The sequence below is a fragment of the Agelaius tricolor genome, unplaced genomic scaffold, assembly GCF_023055355.1.
Source record: "Agelaius tricolor isolate 1412-34295 unplaced genomic scaffold, bAgeTri1.0.p SCAF_5, whole genome shotgun sequence".
NCBI classification, from domain to species: domain Eukaryota; kingdom Metazoa; phylum Chordata; class Aves; order Passeriformes; family Icteridae; genus Agelaius; species Agelaius tricolor.
In genome coordinates this window covers 38,964,395-38,986,333 of record NW_027269265.1, presented here as the reverse complement: position 1 = coordinate 38,986,333, position 21,939 = coordinate 38,964,395, and the positions used below count along the sequence as shown (strand labels likewise).

General features: G+C 40.1%; 1 protein-coding gene across 3 annotated transcripts in view; it reads left to right on the top strand.

Annotated features, from left to right (window-relative positions):
- AMBRA1 (autophagy and beclin 1 regulator 1) overlaps positions 1-21,939 on the top strand; it is a 127,395-nt gene that overhangs the window by 67,593 nt on the left and 37,863 nt on the right. For all 3 annotated transcript variants that reach the window (XM_071427429.1, XM_071427428.1, XM_071427430.1), the window contains 3 exons: positions 8,266-8,376; positions 17,185-17,373; positions 17,806-17,960. In XM_071427429.1, coding sequence (XP_071283530.1) covers positions 8,266-8,376; positions 17,185-17,373; positions 17,806-17,960 — 455 coding nt within the window. The remainder of the gene's footprint in view (positions 1-8,265; positions 8,377-17,184; positions 17,374-17,805; positions 17,961-21,939) is intronic.

Sequence of the window (21,939 nt, the reverse complement as noted above, 5' to 3'; positions counted from 1 at the left end):
TGAGAGGGCCATTTAGGCAGGAGAGGGTAAGTCTTGGAAGGCAAGTCCCCCTTTCTGGTATAGCTACTTGTGGAAGTTTGTCCTTGTGTTCTTCAGAAATGTGACAAAGTGAGATGGGAGCTCTGGAAACCGGAGAACTTAAGAGCCTGATGCCTGCTCACAGCTGCTTGGTGGAAGGATGCCCCCTTTGTCTGGTCTCTGTGAGACTCTCCATCTGCAGCAATTAGGATTAGCAGGCACATTTCATGCTCTGAAAAGTCAGAAAAGGAAAGAAGAAGGAGTTTTACAAAAGGAAATGCCTGCCAGGCACAGATTCCACTCTGGTTTTATGCAGAGAATAAACACAGATGTGAAGGTTAAAAAGCGGACTTCCAAAAGCATTTAATGACAGGCTCGGTAATGGTGCAAGGGACTTAGTGATGGGAGAGAGCAGAGGCACCGCGAGTTGCAGAGGAAGGAACCCCAGACACACAGACCACACATTAGCTATTGAGACCTTCCTAGTTCACATTGCCAGGCATTTCATTGAATTCTGGCAGGTGGCATTTTGATTTGGAGAGTCGCCTTCTATTTCTGGAAATTGACAAGGAAGCAGGGGTGTGAACATGCCTGCATGTATGGGTTCAGAGGTGAAGGAAGTGAATACACATTTCTTTAGAGACTGCAGAGTTCAGCTCTCTTCTGCCTTTTCATCTATCAGCATGTCTTGGACTCATTCACTGCTCTCCCCACCCTGCCCTTCATTAATTTGCAAAACCCTTTGTCCTTTGCAGAATCAGTTGCTTTGGAGCAGATTTCAAATGTATTATCTTATTGGTTTTTTAGTAGATTGATGTGGACCTCTAGATGCAGAAATGCCTGCAACCCAAATTATTGTTTATTCTCACACTGACAAGATAAAGACTGTCTTCATTTTCCCAGTATTTTCCAGTTAGTAGATTTCATTCCTGGGCAGTAGCTTGATGGCTTTACAGCTGATTTCTTAAGACTTCAGAGAATTTTGTAATAGAAATTATGAAGAAAGTGTAAATCCCTTTCTTCAACCATTTACTCATTGTTTTATGTTAGGGGTTCTTAAATGCATACAGACAAAACACATAAAAGGCTGCAAGTATGCAGAAAAGGTCAAACCAAAACATTAGTTAAATGAAATGCAGATTGGAATATATTTTTAGTGCTTGAATCTTTTCCCTAAAAGGCTGTACTGAAGGAAACATGTTTTACTGCCTGAATCATATGGTAGTGTGAGGCATGCTTTTAACACATGCCGCTACCGCATGGAAATAAAGAAGGGATCTCAAAACAAGTTTAGCAGCTCCAGCAGTTTGCTGATAGGAAGACTCCAGCTTTGACTGTCCTTCCCAGCAAGGGGCCTAAATGAAAAAAAAAGAGAGCTTGTTTGACCACCCACTTCTCAAACAGCTTGCAAATTGTTTCAGCCAAGTGGAATAGGTATTTCTTTTATATCCCTAACATTATCCTGCTAAAACTCTTTCAATGTCACAGCATCTCAATTTGCAGAAAGATTTCTTTTCACTTGTCTAGATCCTTGACATTTATTTTAACTTGAGGGCTTCATGGAGCACCTGTATCTCTACATGCCATTCCAGTACTGTATCCAGCATCAGAGTTCTAGGAGTTTCATGATGGTCCCTAAACAACTGGTGCTTTGCTCCTTTAAATGTGTATGCATGCCTGCCCTTACATGGTGTAAAGCAATAGTGTAGTGGAGCCTTCCCAAAGAACTTCCCATCCACTGCAGGTAAAAGCATCATAAATGACTAATGAGAACACAAATAGCTGAACCTAAAGAGGATTTTCTTATAAAGAAGAAAGTAGCATTTAAAACCTTAGTTTGAGTTGTACAGATGTAAGAGCATCACTAAGATTAGAGCTCTGCTTATTTTGCAAGTAGGATTTTCGGTTCGCCTGTGAATTGTACTTACTACCCTGCAAGAATGAACTTGCAAACTGTGCATAAGCTAAATAATTATGTATCACTAACAATATACAACTGTTACTTTCTGTTCACTTACTTTGTTTCTTGCCAAAATCAAGATCTCACTTGTCTCATTCATCCCTTCTCCTTTCTAGCACTAAGATGATGTGTACTGTGGCCTGCCCATGATTCAGGTGGTATTTCTCTCTGTTTTGTTGTGTTTTGGGGTTGGGTTTTTTTGCCTTTTTTTTTTCTTCTATGGCATAAGAGATTATGAATCTTGCAGATAAAAGATAGTGTGCAGATACTGTTTAAATCCTGTCAGTCTTTTATTGTGGTAGTGCTGTATTGGGGTGCTGATTGGTAGAGATGTGGGTCATAGAAGGAAGGAATTCCATGTATTCCTCACAGTTTGTTTGGGGTTTTTTCTGTTCAGCAGTGCATACCTGATATTGGATGAAAGTTGGAGAAAGTTCTTGTCAGCTGGGAGACTTAAGTCCACGATCTGTTGCTACCAGAAGCTGAGAGGTTTGATGTAGCTACAGCAAGGAAATGAAACTGCTTGTTCTTTATTGGTCACCCTGAGTAGGATGAGACCGTCCTAATCAGAGACATTTGCCTACTCCAATATGTATACACAAAGGCTGTAATAAGATAATTTATTTTTCACAGAGTATAGAATTTTCCTCATCCTCAATTCTGTGCAAATATTATTGGCTCAACTTTTGCTCTTTCAGGAAACTGTCCATGCTGTTACATGTCAGATTTTCCAATTTTCATGTGTAGCAGGGTGACATGAGGTGGGGAATCTCTGTAGTGAACAGCAACAGAGTGTGAATTCTCTTAAGGAGAAGAATTTCCAGCTTGCTTGATGAGATGCAAGCAATACAGATAAGAGGGGATGCATTTGAAAAGGATCTTAATGTCTTCTAGTTTCCCTGAGGGAAAACTGGACTCTACCATCAAAGACAAATGCTTGCTAGACACATTTCTCTATTAATTGTTAGATGATCAGACAAAGAAATAAAATATAGGAAGGTAAGACGTCAAGAAGCCATCATGACTCGTTTGGAGGTGGAGGCTTTTGGCCAGGCATCTGTTCTTTTATTGTTTGTGCTTGTTGCAAATTAACTGATTTCCTTTTGAAGTCTAAAACTTGTGGCTGAAAAATTCCCTCTCCTATATGATGTTTGCATTGTTCTCAATGTAAGTGGACCCCTTGGGTAATTGACTGGCTCCTATTAAGATGGTCATCTTCACTTACCTACAGCTGAGCCCTGCTCCAATTCCCATAGCTGATAGGTCTATGGAACTTGGCATGCTAAGCCTTGCCCCTTTTGAAAGGAAATTTTGCAGTGGGAATGAACATGAATGGGAAATTACATTTCTTCTTATTTTATACATCTGGAATAAAGAAAAAATAATAGCCTTTTGAAGGTTCATCCTTCAGAGAGCATAGACCTTTTAGAGGCTTTCTCAGTTAATGTTGAATCTAAGATCCTTTCAGTGCTTAGCATATGCTGAACTACTCTTAGTAGCATATTGTGCATCCATTCATGAAAATCGTTTTGTCCATTTCCTATTTACAGCTTGCTTGTACATTGAAGAACAAGCAAAATAAATGGTTGAAAATACCAGGTTGCTCTGCATACTGTTTCTACAGCATTAGCCCAGTTTGAGATAGATAGCTCATCCACTTCAAAGGCACAGCCTTTGAGGAACAGAGATTTACTGGGACTTGTCAAATTCACATTCAGAATTTAATATATTTACTGTCTTCAAAGGTGGTCCCCCAAACTAGGCTGTCCCATAAAATACTTGAGGGTTGGAAATGTGTAAGAACCTGTTGCATCTCCACTAGACTTTAGTAATCATTTTGCCGGAATTCAAATTGTTTCAGAACTGGTTGAGAAAATCTGGTGTATTCTTGCAGCAGAGAGTCTTATCCTTGGTTTGTCAAATAGATTTGTTCTGTGTTTTGGACTTCCTGGAGCCTGGATTGTAGCAAATCTAGAATAAGTAAATGTAAAACCCATCAATTCTGACAGATCCTTTCTACAAGTATAGATTAACCCAGTATCAGCTACAGTTGCAAATGGTTTCCTAAAGAGAAATTACTTTTCAAAGGTACTCATGCTTTGAGATTCGAGTACTAATCTAGGGGGAATTTTATACCAGGGACTAATCACTCCCTCAAACTGAGTCACAAATTAGCTAAGGGGTTTCTTCAGCTTCCTCAAGCTTATCTGTAAGCATTATAATAAATTTTTCTCTTCTTACAAGGGGACCTGCCAGACACTAACAAATTAAGGCTAAAGGATCTAGCCTAGAAAGAAATTTGAATTCTGGTTTGTGTTAAATACATGCAAAAAAAATTCCCATACTATGTAGATGTTTCATGTTTGAAAACATGTACCCCAAAGCCTGTGTAGCTCTAGAGTATTAGTTGTTCTTCTGAAAGTTTGATAGTAGTAGTCTGAAGTTAGCCTGCTTTTCACTGAGGGAGTGCTGGAGTGCCAAGGGAACTGGTTTTGCACCCCTTTTTTCCCTTTCAGTCTGAACTCAGACATTGGCTTGCATGGCTTGATTCATAAATGAGCAATAGTTGACTGGCAAAGGTTCATTTCTCCATATGCCAAGATATGTTGGATCCTCTGAGGAGGTTGAGACTGATGGATAAATATCTGTCACGTGTAGGTGGCCTATAAGAAAAGATTTGAGGATTTTTTTATTTAAGTCTTTGTTAAGACTTTCTTCCCCCCCAACTCTTTAAACTCTTTTGTCATGTGCTCAGTGGGGGTGGATGGAGTTCAGGGTGGTGGAGGGAAAACGGGGGGCTGCTGAAAGCATTTATCTTCATTTCTGCCATCATCCAGTGTTTATTACGCAGTGATAGACAGACGCAGGAAAGCTGCCAATCAAACCTACATTCACTGCATTTCAATTGGCCCTTGCTTTGGATTTCAGCATTTTGAAATCTACATCATCTCTGCAGAAAAAGGTCGTTCTGTTCGTGAGGATGACAAGCCCAAGACCCTTGGGTACCCACTGCAGTCATTTGTGATCCCATCAAATAGGGGAAGACCCAGGAATCAGGACTGTCGGGTGCTTGGTGAGAACAGATCCTTGTAAGAGCTGATCTGTTGCTGCCCAAATTTAAGAAGATACACTGTGTTGTTTGCCTCTAGGTTACATATACTTGACAAGCAACAGCACCTTCTCCTCTCATCCAGACTGAAACCCTGACTGGGCAAAGCCAGCTGAGAATGAGTTCTCATGCTGCACGGTGAACAAAAGCTCTCTAGTGAAGATTTTAACTTTTCTGAGTCTTTCAGGTGTGGTCTAAAATGTTTCCCATAAGCCAAAGAGGACAACACAGGTCAGGATGGCATATTTCTGTGCTACAGGGTATTTTCCTCCCTTAATTCATTGTCTGAAATGTTTATACGCTTTTAATCATTTTTACTGTAGCACAGTGCATGCGTGCACTTGGGAGGCATCTGGCAGGACTTTGTTATTACACTTTGTTATATGTATATAGATATAATTTAATAATTGCACTCCTCAATTACATAATTAGTATAAGTGGAGATAATTACTTAATAAAAGACGTAGATCATGGATTTCTGATTAGTGTTAGTTACACGGGTTTGAAGCCTTCAAGAAATGGACCACGTTTTTCTGAACATGACCTTTCACACTAAGAACTGTGTTTGCCTGTGTCCTAATCTTTTTGATAAAGGTATCTATTACCTGAAGCATTAGCATTATTCGATAGCTTGTGCTGACTCTGAAATTTATGTGGGGCTGTCCTGTAGATGGGGCAGTACTGCTTTTTTCCATTTCCACTGCTTTTTTTAATTTCTCTGCGTATGATATGACTGTCTTTGGAAGTGAAGAGGGTGCAAGGTTCAAATGAACACCATAACTTGAAGGCTGGTTATGGTGTTCATTTAAACCTTGCATCCTCTTCACCTTACAGGGAAAGGGATGAAAAGATGAGAAATTTTACAGAAAAAAGATCAAATCTGCTTGCCAGCTGCTTTTTATGGTACTTTTAGCAGAAGGTGCAGCAATTGTATGAGCCACATGAATTTACTGTTGGTAGAGCAGTTGGTGACTTTGCTAAGCTTCTCTGATGTAGAGGGAGAGCATGATTGTTCTCCTAAGGTAAGTTCTTCTCCATTTTATATATTGCTTGTTACACCTATGAAGGTTGTTCTCATTGCAAAACAGATGATGTAACTTTGTAGCAATCATCCGTGATAAGATCAATATTCTGGAATTATGTGCCCTCTGTAGAACTTCTGTTGCCTGTCTTCACAGCGTGTTTTCCCTGCCTGACTCAGTCCTATAAGGCAGCTACTACCTTGCTTGTGATGTGAGTTACTGTTTTCCTGCAGGAAGTCCCACTGCTTCACATTTGTAGAGCACCTGTTTTAATCTTCCCTTCCTGAGGGCTGAAGGCAAGACAGCAGAAGAGCTGCCTTTGTGTACCAAATCCAGGCTTGCAGTGAGGAGACTTTTAAAGATGAAGCAACATAAAATTTAATTGTCCTACTTCTGGTTGCCAAGTGTAATTTCATTAATTCATTGAATCTGCTTTCTTCAGTGCATATCTTCTCTTCAGAGGAGCCCTTTGTTTTGAGGGATATAGAAAACAAGGCCTTGGGCATATGTTACAGCAATGGAAATGTTTTTAATTCTGCTCTCCAAGTGATCCATGCATGTCTGACAGAGGCAGGTACAGAGATGGAGCAAATGTACAATGTAATTGGTTGATTGCTGGAGGCCTGACAGAGTTGAGAGCACATGGTAAAGCTGTCTGCTCAGAAGTCTTCTTCTTGGTATATTTCTGAGCTTTCCCTAGAAGCAAAAATCAGGACTCAAGCAGCTTTCTTGGTGTATTTGTTTATCAGCACCAGTTTAGAATTTGCTTACTTACTTTGCCCTACCCACCTTGTTCTTTGCTTTACTGAGAAAGCAAAAAACGTCTTGGTGTGTTTGTGTGTTCAGGCATTTTGGGTTTCTTTTTTTTCCTTTTCCTTTTCTGAACCTTCCCTTCCCTTCCTCTCATGCCTGAGTGGTCTTTTGGTATTTTATAAGAAAAGTAACTATCCAGCCATCCTACTCTCTCCAACTTCCTCCACACCAGTTTAACTTAGTAGCAGTTAGCAAGCTCTTAACTCTGCATAGATGTATGACAGAGTTGTCTAAGTGATGTCTCTTCTATTACTGCTGCTGTGGCAGCAATGTCCTGAGCCAACCCTTCTAGCAGAGTGAAAGCACTGACTTTGCTGTATTCTTCCCACTGGAGTGAGGAGATGCTGAAATCCAGACTGTGTAGACACTGGAGGCTTTGCTTTTAGTCAGTTGTGCTTGGGAGTGATCTCGCTTTGCTCTCCCTTACCAAATTCTATGACGCTGAATTTCTCTGGTTGCCAGGATGTGCGTGCAGGACATGGGCTGCCTGTCCATGAAGGCCTTAGAGACTGCAAATAGCATGACATTTTTGACTGTAGTACTACCATGGATGAGCTGTCTCTTGTCTCCGTTTGTCTCCCTGGGAATCCCATTTGATGTGTCTCAGCTTTCTCAAATGTGTGCTGACTTGAGTAATGGCTGTTCTTTGTGCCGGGAAATATAGGTTCTTTATGATAGTTTCTGAAGAATTATGCTTAGCCTTCTGATTTTAGGCTGCTGCCCAAATCCTTGGGCAGTTAGGGAGGGTCATGGTGTCAGAGCAGCCCTTGCCTGCTGTAAGCTGGGCCACACAAAGCAGCAAAGGGCCAGCTCCTAGGTTTTCCAGGCCCATATTTTGTTACAACCCTTGCTATGTGACAAATACTGTAAGCAACCTCTATCTTCTGAGTGAAGTTTACAGTAGGAGCAGTGATTATGTCCACAAATCTGTGTAATTTCCCAGGGCAGTGCTTTTCCTCTGTTTGTATTCTGATATGCCTTCATAGCTGTACTAGACAGTTTTGGGTCTGTGAAAATACAGCTTCACTGTTGATAAGTAGAATGCCTTTGCACCAAATGAATTTATTAGGATTTTGCCTTGTGTTTCTGGGCAAATCTTATCTCTTATCAACTTTATTTTCTTTCAGAAATGTGTTGCAGGGAGATGCTTTCCTGTTAATTTCCTGTTCTCTGTGGCTTATTGAGGACGTGCTGCCATTTCTGTAAATAAAGTTACTTTAAGAATCTAGATTTTTGAGTACTGGATTTTGAAAGGTTTTCTATGGTTTTGTCTCCCCAGCTTTTTTTTTTTCAGGTTATTCTTGTAGAGGTTAAATTGCTAATTATTTCCCCCTTTTCTGTAGGTGCTGTAATTGGGGATGGACAGTCAGCTGTGGCCAGCAACATTGCCAACACCACCTACCGGCTGCAGTGGTGGGACTTTACTAAGTTTGATCTGCCTGAAATCAGCAATGGTAAGTTGGAAAAGACACCAGTGCCTTATTTTAAGTCTGTGCTAACCAGAGCTAGGGTAAGCTCTAGGATCTTTCAAAGGCAGCTGTATGTTGCAGGTCTTGTCTGTCGGGTTGCATTGGGAACTATAAAATGCTTAGTCCTTTTAGGAAGTTGACTAAAAGCTTGTAGAGCTGTTCCACTCTATCTACCTTGTGTATTCCTGCAACCAGCAAATCCATGTGCAAACAGGGCTTGTTTTTTGTGAGCCTTTTCACGGGTATGTACCATTCTCTTAGAATACTGTATTCAATGTCTTCATTCTCTTACTAAGAAGTTCCTAGAGAAATATTGTCTTTATAACTTTAAATTAGAACCTGTGCATGAACTGTGTGTGATTACTCTAAGTTACTCAAATCAGTGTGTGTTAAAGTGCTGCAGTACATTTTGGGAATCGGGACCCTAGTCTGTTGCTTACCAGAGTGTTACAAGCCCAGGGAACTAGATGTACCTTCTAGTCATTTGCAAAAGCAGTGATTAGTCCTGTTTCTCAGGTAAAAGCTATTTTTGAATCAGCAATATTTGAGCAATATCTGAGCAATATTGCTGATTTCATTTATTTTCTCATTCATTTTGTGAAAATTAGACCACAGTTTCATATGTGTTGTATGGCATAAGCTAGCTCTCACATTGGAAAAGACTTCCTTATGCAGACACAAGCATGTTTGATACTTGTGGTCAGCTGATCAAAGAATGACATTTTCAGGGCTAAAACTAACTTGACTAGAAAGGCTATTTTTAACCCAGAATGCGATCCTGATATAGCTTGTTGCTCAGCTGCAGAAATGTTTGTGGCAGCCTGGGATGAAGATAAGAGGTAGATATTCATGAATGTTCCTTTGTGCAAGTGATTTTTAGATTAGGCCATCTCTGTGCATATATTCAACTCACTGCTTGATTTCTCAGCAAAAGTAGACTGGGTTCTACTTTAAGGGATTGACTTTTTTAGGGAGAACAGGAATTGATTTTGTTTTCAGAAAGACTTCTGCTTTCACAGGTAGTCACTAAAATTAATTGAGAAGAACTCTCAGTCCCAGATCTGTGTGTTCTGCATTTCCAGAAATTGCATATTTGACAATAGATATCTCTGTGGGGTAGTGTCCTGCTGCTTAAAGAACCTACAAAAGGAGAATGTATGGTGGCACTGCAGTAGGAGAGATGCAGAGAATCAAAATCACAGAATCAAAGAACAGTTTTGTCTGGAATGGAATTTTAAACATTGTCTCATTCACCTCCCCTTCTGTGAACAGAAACATCTTTCAATAGATCAGGTTGTTGAAAGCTTCACCCAGTCTGGCTGTCATGGTTTAGCCCCATGCAGCCACTTCCTCACTTCCTTCCTGCCTCCTCAGGATAGGAAGGGCAAGCAGAAAAAGGTAAAACTCGAGGGTTGAAATAAAACCAGTTTATAATTGAAATAAAGTTAATAATAACAATAACAATAGTAGTAATGAAAAGAGGGGGTGGTGCACAACTCACCACCCACTGACCAGTGCCCATCCCATTCCCAAAGAGCGATTGGCCCCTTGTGGCAGACTTCCCCAATTTATATGCTGGGTGTGATGTTCTGTGGCGTGGAAGATCCCTTTGAACAGTGTGGATCACCCATCTGGACCATATTCCCTCCCGGTTTCTTGTAAGGGTTGGTGCTCAAGGCAAATTTTGGCACATGGTGGCAATATTTTTGGAGGTCCTGCCAGACTCTGGAAGACAATAAAGATGAAGTCAGAGGGGGAAGCAACTTAAATTCTTTGGGACTTCTCTGTGAGGTGTAGAGTGATTGAAAAGTGCTTCAGCTGCTCATAGCTTATTTTTTTGCCTCATCTGGCTGCTGAGGAGAAGGCTGTTAATTAAAAAGAAACAACAACAACAACAACCAACAGAAAACCAAAAAAAATACCAACATAAGATGTTTGTTTATAATTTATAACATTCCACAGAAATTAGGAACCATCTGCTGCTCAATACATCAGTGTTTCAATCTTCTCCCTTTCACCTACCAGGATGCTTTTATTCTGAAAAAGCTTCCAATTAGCTGGAAAGTGGGTATGGTTTCTATTGTCATTGTGTCCTCCTTGTGGGCTACATTCCAGCTACAAGTCCATCCCCAGCCCTTCCGACTCCCCATGCTGTGCTTCATTGTTTTTGGCTTGTCCATTTTGTCTTATGACCATTTGGAAATATTCATTTTTACTCTTCTTTTATATGCCGAGTGCAATCCTGGCATTTCTAGTCTGTTAACCTTATCTCCTTCTGCCAGGGTGTAGTAGGGATGTATGAAGATGTAGCAGCTGTGTTTACACTAAGCCAGGTATTTGCCAAGCTTTCCTAGGCACAGAACAAAGGCAAGCTGCAAGTTTGCCAAGGTGCACGACTTAGAGATAGGAGAGCATGGTGCTGAGAACATTAGTGTTGTGGGTTCAATCCCCATATGGGCCATTCACTTCATAGTTGGGCTTGATGATCCTTGTGGGTCCCTTCCAACTCAGAATGTTTGGGATTCTCATATTCTCAAATGAGGAGCAGTGAATTGGATGAGTTTTTTGTGATTCTTCATGATATTGGAAATAAACTATTTTCTCAGTAAGGTATGTGACTTCAGTAGCTCCTCTTTTTCCTCCCATTGTTTCCTATAATTCAGAGGTGGTCCTGTGAGATAATCTGCTTACACAGAGAGGTCTATTGTACCTTCTGGGACTGGCTTAAGCCACAACTGGTTTGGAGTTCAGGCAGATGAAATGATGCAGCTGAAGTTTGGGACTGCCTGCCAGCTCCTCTCTCCATCAAAGCAATGACTCTGTGGCCAGCCTCCATCTCTGAGCAGCTCTTCTTCCTGTAACAATTAAACAAAGAAAAGATAGCTTGGAAGTAGGATGTTTTCCACTGAAGCGGATGCATCTGAGTAGGTGACAGCAGTGAGATTAGTGCAGTCCTGTGATCTCACTGTCTGGGCCCCAGCACCCTTGGAAGCCTTGGGCTCAGGATGTGCCTCTGCAGCAGCAACCTCCCTGAGGCTCAGTCCAGCAAGAGCACACAAAAGCAGATCCTGGCAGTCCTGGAAAAATGGCTGTGCAGGGACCTGTGGGATTTTAGTATCAGCCCTGTCTTTCTCTGTTAATTGCAAAATGCACAAAGATTGCTTCAGATTTCTTCTCTCCTTTTGCCAGTTTTGCTTTTAATAGCTCTGAAATAAACATGACCCGGTCTTATATTGAAATTGTCAGTCATATCAGCATTGGGGTGGAGAATTTATTTGACAGCAGAGACACTGCTATTTCTGCATTTATTTAATATTCTTCTAGTGAGTGTTGCATATCCTTAAAATTCCTGCAACTAAGTATTGAAAACAGTGTAGAATATAGGCTTTTCATAATAAAATATTTGAAGGCTTTCTCTCTTGTTTATATTTTTAATGTAGTTTCTCCCATGCTACTCACTGCTCATAATTTCAGTTTCTTGCCAGTTTCTGGTGTTGAACTGGTCTCGTTTAGGAATCCGGAGTTCATCCTGTTCTAACACTGCTTGGGTCTTGAAGAAGGTGATTTGATCAATAGTTACTGATCCACAGTGGAATGCAGGGTAGCTTGGTAGAAGAAAAAAGAAATATTAAACAAAATTTGAAATAGGAGCAGCTGTTAGGAGAGTTGGGAGCTATCTCTAAGAGTGGCTAGGAGTGGATGGTGTGTCCAGCACAGTTTTCCTTTGGCAAACAGTGCTACTGCTGCTGGCATTCCAGGCCTTCCCCAGCTTCAAGCATAATTAATGTCCAAGTTGGCACAACAGCTTGATTAATTTGTTCTCTGATGTTTCTTTTGATCTGTTTTGTCAGTTCTGTGGTTGCATTAACAACAAAAGAAAACAGGAGATGAAAGGGCAGTCTTCTTGCAGTAGTTTTCCAAAAATAGCAATAATTTTCCCCCTAAAATCTTCCTATTTGGCTTCACCTTCATAGATCAGGCTGCAAGCTCAAAGAAATCAAATAGCCTCTGGCTGTGTCGAATGCATGGGTATGTTTGTCTTTCTCATCTCTTGAGAACCTTGTAAAAGCTGTCTTTAAAATGAAACCTTGCTGAGATTTCCACCTGTCACATTTAGACATTTTCTGCTTGCGCAGTAGGCTCTCTTGGTTCCAGATGGAGGTGCTACCTGAATCCTCATCCTTCACAAATGAGGGCAAAGCAGAGAACAATAATGCCAGTGTGAATCAGGTGATGAAAGACTGAAATAAATAGCACTCTTTTCTGCTAAGCACAACTCGCATCTGTAATGTTGAATGTTCCCAGCACACATCAAGGTGGAAAGATAGTTCTCTTTTGGCAGGAGGGCTCACGTATTATGTTTTGCTAAGAGACATTCAACATATGCAACAAAATTTAAAAACAGGATGATATCCATTCATGTTGGTCTTCATTGTGGACTGCTCACCAAAAACCTCTTTGCTGTGCTGGAAAAGGAGCAGGTGTGTGGGGAAAATCCTTTTGATAGAAAATGAGTGAACATGTGCTATGTTATTGACTCTGGGTGACTGCTGATCCAAACCCAACATTGTTGTAAAAAGACGTACAGTAAATGCTAAATGAGGAAGAGAATTAGAGACCTGGAAATGAAAGGAATGGCCATGGAACTGTGAGGATATATGCAAAACGTGGCAATATCTCCAAATCAGTAAATGGTACAGAATATAAACATTACTTAACTTGCAAAAATAAAAGTGTGGAATTTTATTTTAGGAATGTCCAAGTTTGCATTGGATTAAAAAACAAAAGCAACTTCAAAAGCTGAGAAGAACAGCTGAGAAGAGCTGGATTCTCTAGACTGTGATTTTTCAGTAGTTACAGAGAAATCAGTATCTTTCCTCTCTAGAACTTCCTGTACCTCTGAAAAGCAGGAGTTCATTAGTACAGAATGGTCCCTGGGCTAAATAGGTCCTGTTTAGGATCTGTCCCTGGACATGCTGGAGCAAATCCACAGGAGGGCCACGAAGATGATCAGAGGGCTGCAGAACCTCTACTATGAAGACAGGCTGAGAGAGCTGGTTTTGTTTAACCTGGAGAAGAGAAGGCAGCTTTTTGGTACTTCAATGGATATTAGGAAAAAAAAAGTGGAGAGAGACTTTTTGTTTGAGCAGATAATGATGGGACAAGGGAGAATGATTTTAACTAAAAGAGGGAAGAGTTAGGTTGGGTATTAGGAGAAAATTCTTTGCTTGGAGGGTGGTGAGACACTGAAAGAAGTTGCCCAGAGAAGTGGTGGATGCCCCATCCCTGGAAATGTTCAAGGCAATGTGTGATGGGACCCTGAGTGGCTTGATGTCATCAAAGATGTCCCTGCCCACGGCAGGAGGGTTGAAATGATGTAATTTTAAAGGTCCTTTCCAACTCAAACTATCCTATGATAAATTACACCCATACCTGTGCTCTGAGGAAGTAAGTCTATGTCCTTGTGACTTCTAATATTGAGCATCAAATGACAGTAATTAAGAATATTGAGAAGCCTTGGCTATCTCATGGAAAATGCAGCCAGACCCCAGAGGTGCAGGACAAACTTTTGTATCTTGCAGAATAGGAATAAGAACAGTTCTTAGACCCCCAAAAATGGACTGGACTATGTTGGGTTTTTTTTCCCAATAATCAAAGTTTTTTGCGGGGTTGGTGGTGGGAATGTTTCATAGATGTATTTTTAGCAAATGCTGTGCATGTGTGCTATGGTTTTTTTGCTCTGTTTGTTGTCTTTTTGCTTGGCTCTCTTTTAAGTAAAGTCTTGTGGCTGTGAGAGTCCCAATACTTACTTTTTAGTTGGTTCCCATTCCCCCATTTTTTCCTCCCAATTTTTTACAACACTGCTGATTAGAGTTCCACTACAAAGGAATTGATGAGAAAGGACCCCTTATCCAAGGAGAGTAGCTCACTGTTGCCTTAGAGAATCACATACTGTAGTTCCTAAAATTCTGTCTTCTTACTGGTTAAATTCTTTGATCCTTTAATGTCTATTGAAAAGACTGTTCTGGAATCTTGCTATTTTTGTTGAAACCTTTTGATCTCCAAACTCAATGCTTTTTTTTTTACCCACTTACCTGAGTAGTGATCAGTTTTCAACATTATTTGTAGAAAACTGATGTTTTTCTGGCACTTACTTTCTGTAGTTTTTGAAAATACAGTACACAATTCTATTTCCTCCCCTCCCTTTATTTGGGAGGGGTGGTGTTGGTGTTTTGTGTTTGTTTGAACATAAAATGAATGTTTCATTTTCCCCAGTCATCTTCTTTGCTGGACATGTTATCAGTTAGGGTTTAATCGCTCTTGAACATGGCTGGCCCAAACTGTGCCCAGGGGTCCTGTGTGTGGTCTCAGCACAAGGCTGTGTACCAGCACTGGTATTTCTTCTGGAATTGTGCTCCCTAGTGCAGTTTAGGATGCTGTCACTTTCACTGTTGCACTGGGTAATGGCTCCGTTTTTGCTACAATAACTAAAGTTAATTCTCTCATGTTTTCAAGTTCCTGGGTGAAGCAGAAGTATATAAATGTCAACAAAACCTAGAGCTCCTAGAGTACAAATAGGACTGGTTTTGGAATGAGTCACTCAGCAGGAATCCTCCCAGTCTGACTGGGATTGCAATGGTACAAGCTGTTGTCATGTATCCTTTAGCTGGTTCACAGCACATACTGCAGTTCTTGTGTTGATGCCCATCTTCTCTCGTGGTGACATAATGAGTATTTAAATAAAGCCTAGATTCTTTTTAAAATGATGCATTTTAATTCTATCCTTTGTTTAAAATTAAGCAGTATAGTCTTTAATCTTAATTCTCTTGTCTTTCTGTTCAACTATCTTCAGACTAAGCACTCAGGAATTTTGTCATCTTTTGAACCATCTGTTCTTTAAGGGCCATGTATATTTCATGTACTGGTATTGCAGCCTTGATAGTGATTAGAATTATTTACCTTTTTCTGTTCAGCACCTTTCTGTTTATACTAGGCTGAAAATTACTGTTTTTAGCAGCTTCAAGACTGAAAAATTGGTGGAATAAATTTAGGGTACAGGTGTAGGTGGTTTAGTACAGAATGTAATTGCATAGTCCACTTTTAATCCTCATCTTCTTTTTCATCAGAGTTTCCTAAATGGAACAGTAGATAGAAGTTGATACTCAGCCACAGGGGAAAGAAGTTCCGAGGAGAAAGGTCTTTGAGACCAGAAGAATTAAAGATGAGGTTCAGTGAATACTTTAAATCAGCAATGCTGTATGAAGGGCAGTCCTGTCTGCTTCCCTCTCATGAGTATTTTTTCTGCTGCTGCAAGCAACTATGCAGCCATGGGGTGTACTGGGTTGGGAAACTGTTCTGGTTAAAAAAATGACCTAGACAAAAATCAGTAATTTCTCATAGCAGTTCCCTGATGCAGCTTTCTTCTACACAGGTGCTGGGAACAAGGGGTAGGATTTGTTGAAATATTGAGTTACAGCCTTAATTTTATTTACAAGTTTGGGCTTTCAGAAATATGCACAAAGCATTCTTGTACTGTTAGTACAAGAATGGTACTGTTGGTGCCATTGGTACTATTCCTTGCTAAACTAGTAAGGAATCTAGACTAAGAAATACCTTCATAAACTTGCTTGCAATTGTAGCTGAACATATTAAGGCCTCTTCTGGGTTAAGAATAGTCTGTCTGATGTTTTTTTCATCTGAAGATCATTTCTGGACTGTAGAAATCAACAGTGTTCTACATGGTGCTGTAGCTTCAAACATGTGAGACAGGATGTTCCATCTTCTACCAGGCAAACTTTCTATATTGCAAACGTGGGCCTTATTTCTAGTATTTTTTAATATCTCTATACTCTTGAGTTTGAAAATACTAGAACCTGAAATTTCCCTATCACAAAGATAGTATATGCAGGTTCAGCTTCAAACCTCCTGACAAACTGAACTGCAGTTAGGTTAGGCTGGTCGAGTAGACATCACTCCAGCCATGTCTTAACAAGGTGCCACTGAACTGTTGGTGTAGATGGTACCTAGAGGCCTTGGAACCTCATTGTACTAGAGCTTGTAGTTTTCATATGCGAGGTATGAAGGGGAAACACTTGGATGAGGTCACCCAGCAACTTACCAGCAGGGATTAAAATAAAATATTGTTTTGTGGATTGCTGCTCACTAGTCTGCTGTACAGTTACTTCACTGATATGCATGAGTGTCTCAGATACTGGAATAATTAAATGGAGGACTGGCTGGAGAAGTCTCTGCCCTTTCTCACTGACTTTATCCAAGATGAGTATGGAAATCAGCTGTAAGAAATGAATGTCTGTATCTGCAGGGAGGAGTTTTTCACTCATCTCCTGTTTATTGAAGATGAGAAGAGCGGGAACTAGGCGCTCCACGAGAGAAGGGGAAATGAATTAAGACATACTGTTTCTAATGAGAGTGCTGCTGGAGTTTGTCAGTGTCATGATTTGAGACTTGTTTAAACTGTGCTGTCCTTTGCAAAGGATGCTGTTATGCTTAACAAAGGGCAGTGTTTGATAAAGTGCAATTGCTATTATTTCTTGGCTGAAGGCTTCAGGAGGTGAATAAATTTAATTTCCTGGGCTCGTTGCAGTGTCTTATCTCCGTTTTGGAGCAAGTTATACATTAATCAGGGTATTAACATTTCATAAACTTCTGGAGGAAGCTCAATGTCTTGAGTGCCTTTTGCGTGTACTGTCCATTGTCCAACATTAAGTTTACATCTTACTGTATTCTGTTCAACTTTAGTACTATAATCACTATTCATTTCTTTCTTTGCAGCCTCTGTGAATGTGCTTGTCCAAAACTGCAAGATTTACAATGATGCTAGCTGTGATATCTCTGCTGATGGGCAGCTGCTGGCAGCCTTCATTCCCAGCAGTCAGAGAGGCTTCCCTGATGAAGGAATACTGGCTGTATATTCTCTGGCACCCCACAACTTGGGCGAGATGCTATACACAAAGCGATTTGGTAAGCATACAGCAAGAAGTCAGGGTGGGTGAGGGTGTGACAACCTCAGAACTTCAGCCATCAGTAAGATGCAATAGCTTGAGCATCAGTAATTGTAGCAGCAGGAAACATTTGATTGGCCATCTAGCCAGCCACAGACAGTACTGCTGGAGAGAGGCTTGTGGTATCGTCTGGACAAGTACAGTGCTGGTATGGGGGAGCTGCTGAAGAATAGTTTTTAATTCCTTAAAGGACTTCATTGTCTTAGTGACAGAACAGCTACAACAAGGAAATGTCTTACAAAATCTGTAACTTGTGCCGGTCTCCCTATTCTCTACGCCTTGTAAGAATGAGATTAATATGGCATACATTATGTGACTGAAAAAGCTGTGAGGATAAAACAAGGGGCAGGATGTCAACCCATGAGAGAAATAACCCCTCTTCTCTTCACAGGACCTAATGCCATTTCTGTGAGCCTGTCTCCAATGGGCAGATATGTTATGGTGGGACTGGCTTCCCGACGTATCCTGTTGCATCCCACTACAGAACACATGGTTGCTCAAGTTTTCAGGCTGCAACAGCCCCATGGTGGAGAAACCTCTATGAGGGTGAGTATATGTGTATCCTGCTTGTGTGTGTTTGGCTTCAGCCTAGTAGTTAGTTGTTGGGTTCTGACAACAGAGAACGCTCCAGAACCACTGAATAATAAACACACAAAGGAATTTATTGCAGATGTATGCAAACATGGCAGGAGAATGTAAATACAACAGAACTGTGAAACTTTTCTCTCGTTTCAAATATGATGATGATCAAATACATTCTGTGTTGTAATACATTCCTAGGGCTAGACATCATTCAGAGTACCTAGTAGGTATTTTGTACCTTTTCAGGTGATATGCATCTTGCTTGTGGTACTACAGTTGATTTTGCTGAAGCAGCATATCAGCTGAGGCTTCAGGATCATTTTCTATCATTCCTAAAAGCAAGTGACCTCTAGGACAGCAGCCATCAACAGTTTCAGGAAGGGTAGGGGCCAAGCTTCATATCCTACCTGCAAACTGAAGTTGACCATGCTTTTCCTAAACAGGCTGTGCTGGCTATTTATAAGTTAGTTCTTAATGCATATGATAAGGATATTTGGCAATGGAATTATCTTTATGTTCTGCTTTGTGTGGCAGCTGAACTGTGATCCACTTTGATTCATTTAGTACCTGAGGGAAAACCTTCATCTTTTCACTAAATGCCAGAGTTGAGAACATGTGTGTCTTACTTTCTTAATGAGTGAAGCACAACAGCTGTTCAGTGATAGTTCTAGGTAATAAAAGCTGTGTCTAGTTCATAATGCACAAAGAGAGTTAAGGAGTCAGAACTAAGTAATTTCTAAAGGTGAAATTTGGGTTGGATTGAAGTTCTAGACCATGTATTCAGGTGACTTGTTTTAGGAGATGAAAAACAAATCTTCACAATTTTCATTTTGAGGGATAACTACCATTGTGGAACTCGTTCCGTGAGAAATCTTTTTTCCTCTTGTTTTCTTTTCTAAAATATTTTTCGTTTTTTCTTAAAGGCCTCTCTAATTATTATTACTTTTGGCCATACAATGTTTTCTCAGTGTACAAGGGTTGCAGTGAGGCATTTGTCTAGTGACCTGACACTGGGGGCAGACTTGTCGCTGGGTGAAATTCCTTGATTCACCTGATCTGAAACTCTTGTTTGTTGTCATCATCTGCTCCATATTATAAGGCAAGGGAAGATAAATGATGAAGGTATCCTTTGGTGCACCACTCAGCACTTTTTCAGACGTGGTTCTGAGCTACCATTCTGGTACAAGCCTCTCAAAGTAAGAGGCAGAAATTAAAATGTATTTAAGAAAAAAAGTACAATTTGGTTTACAGATAAAGTTGGTAAAAGCTGTGTGGATAGAAGATCACAAAGTACATGGAAACACTATCCTGTAAGATCATTTGAAAATTCTAGTTTGCCCTAGTACTGTTTCTTTTTCATCTATTTTAATATCCTAGTGAAATGCCTATTTTTTTCTGCCAGAAACTAGAGTAGCCCTTCCTACAGTCTTTTTACCATATCATAAGACAGAGAAGTCCGATTAGCAAAAAATCACATCTTCCTCTCATCTCTCCTTTACATGTGCTCTAAGCTCCAGTTGCTATGGCTTCTAGCCCTTGTCTTTTGGAGACATTTTTCTGTAGCCAGCTAAATCAGCAAGCTCACTGTCTAAATGTTTCATTTATATTTCTTCATCTCCATGTCTTCAAATGCTTATACCCCTACTCTTAGTCACCATTTAGTGAAGTAATGCTTTGTATTCTTTAATCTTCTCTTGTAATTTAATCTTCCAACTTTCTTTTTTTTTCTTTTGAACTCTCTCCAAAAAACCTTTATTTTCTTTTTTTTCTTTCTTTTTTTTTTCCCTTGTTCTGGGATGTGTTTAAATGTACTTAATGTGATAAGCACAGTTTTACCAGAAGCCCACAGAGGGTAGTTATTTGGATAGCAGCCTTTATTTATGCAGTCAGAAACCATTGAGGGGTGGATTAGTTTTCGGGGGGGGGGGGCTGTTTTGGTGCACTGAAAATTTTGTACCATTTTTTCCCACTCTTGCTTCTCAGACTTGCTCCACATCATTGCACTTCTGTCTTTCTCATCTGCTGTAGTTCTGGATTTTTTTTCTCCAGATGGATTGCATGTATTCTAAAGGTTGCTTTTTTTCATCTTTCTTGCACATGTATTTATAGCTTCCAAAACCTTTCCCCCACGTTTTGAAATCCATCCAGTCTAGCAGGATTTGCTAACTATTTTGCTGTTTTCCCCTATTCCAAATAATGTTTAAAGATGTTAAAAATATCTTATTTCTGACAGCTTTGGACTTGGAGCTTTATGCATGTGTGACAGGGTCACAGCTAGATCAGTTTGAATTAATTTGGTTAAAGAAGTTTCCTCTTGAGTGATGTTGAATATTATTTCAACATTTTGGTGTGCTGCTGGTTGTCTTTGTGCAGTCCACAAAACCAAGCTTAGAAAGCATACAGCTGTCCATTTTGTTAATACTGCTCCTCTGTCTAGTTGTAAAAATTAGTGCATCCACCACAGGTATTTCTTCTGCCTTGAGTTTTGCAGTAAGACTCCTTCATAAGTTTGTAATACTTTTCAAGGCATGCAAAATGAAAATAGAGTTTTAAGTAGCAAACTTCATCATATTCCTAGCACACTGTCCTTACCACAGCTGATATATTCATATTCAGTTGAGTAAAAATCTGTTTATAGCTTTTCCAGCATGCAGAACAAAAAGGTTTAGGAAACCTGGTGAAACAGTATTCTTTAATATCTAATTTAATATGCACCTTAGAGAGAATCAGAAAGCATTTTTGTTGCCTCTCTGCCAACAGCTTGTAATACAAAGCACTTGTTACTCAAACTCTTAATTAAAAATGAGTCAGAGCCATGTTTGAAGCAATATTTTGTGGATATTTTAATTATACCCTACTCCAAAACTCCCAAAAGAAATGCAACATTACATTCTTTGAGAATTCTCATAAGTTGTTTGACAGTTCTTCTGCCTTCCTGCCTGCCTGCCTTCCTCCCTGCCTCTCTCTTGGCTTTGGATTTGCAGTCAATGAACTGTAAGAGCAAGGCTTGGCAACATGGCCTTCAAGCCACTGCTGACCAGTGCAATGATTATTTCTGATTATTTCTGATTCAGATTAACCTTCTTCCACATCCTTAACTAGCAGTCAATGGAATGCAGATTTCTATTGCTTGGAGAGTTTCTTCCATCTTGCTGTTAAAAGAGAGGTTTGAAGATGCAGTTAATTAATTTTATTACATGAAACTTTAATACATTTAATTGTACTAGAAATTCACTGGCTGTTGATGCAATTTTCTGAGAACTTCAGCTATTTTGGATTGTACTAAGGAGCACCTTGGTTGTACAAGAGTACATTGTCTGTTTGCATCTTGCTGCCAGTATTTCAGAGAGATTGGGTAGAGTTCACAACAGGTCAGGGCTGTTGTGATTTGACAGTTATGAATTTTGTTCAGAAATAAAGTCATGAATTATCATCAAATGTGGTAGTTGTGAGGTAGAAGTTTATGCTTTTTCTGCTCACTCCCTGCAGATTGGTCTGATTAGCATTTCACATGGAAACCTCGCTCTGCTAAAGAACAATTTTTAAACTTCAGTCTGAAAAACAAAATCTTTCTAGTAGTGTTGACTTTTAACAGGAGGGGTATGCATGAACATCAAGTGTTTGTTGCTTGTGTTCTTGGGGGATTTTTTTGCAAATCTCTGAAATGTATCTGTAGCTGGAGAGAACAGGGAAGGAATTGCTTTTAGCAGATATCTAGTTTGGGGGTGGTACAGATAGCAGTGATGCTGGCAATTGTCTGCAATTTGAGTTTCAGAGATAGAAAGCTTGGAGACAGGACTCCAAATGTGGAATAAGGATAGGTTTTGTAGCCTGTTTTGAAAACATAGGTGGAATTTGTTTCTAAATAAAGCATGCCTGTTTTCAAGCCATTTGGTTTAGGGTGATTTTTGAATTCCACGTGCTTCCCAGCATATACGGACAT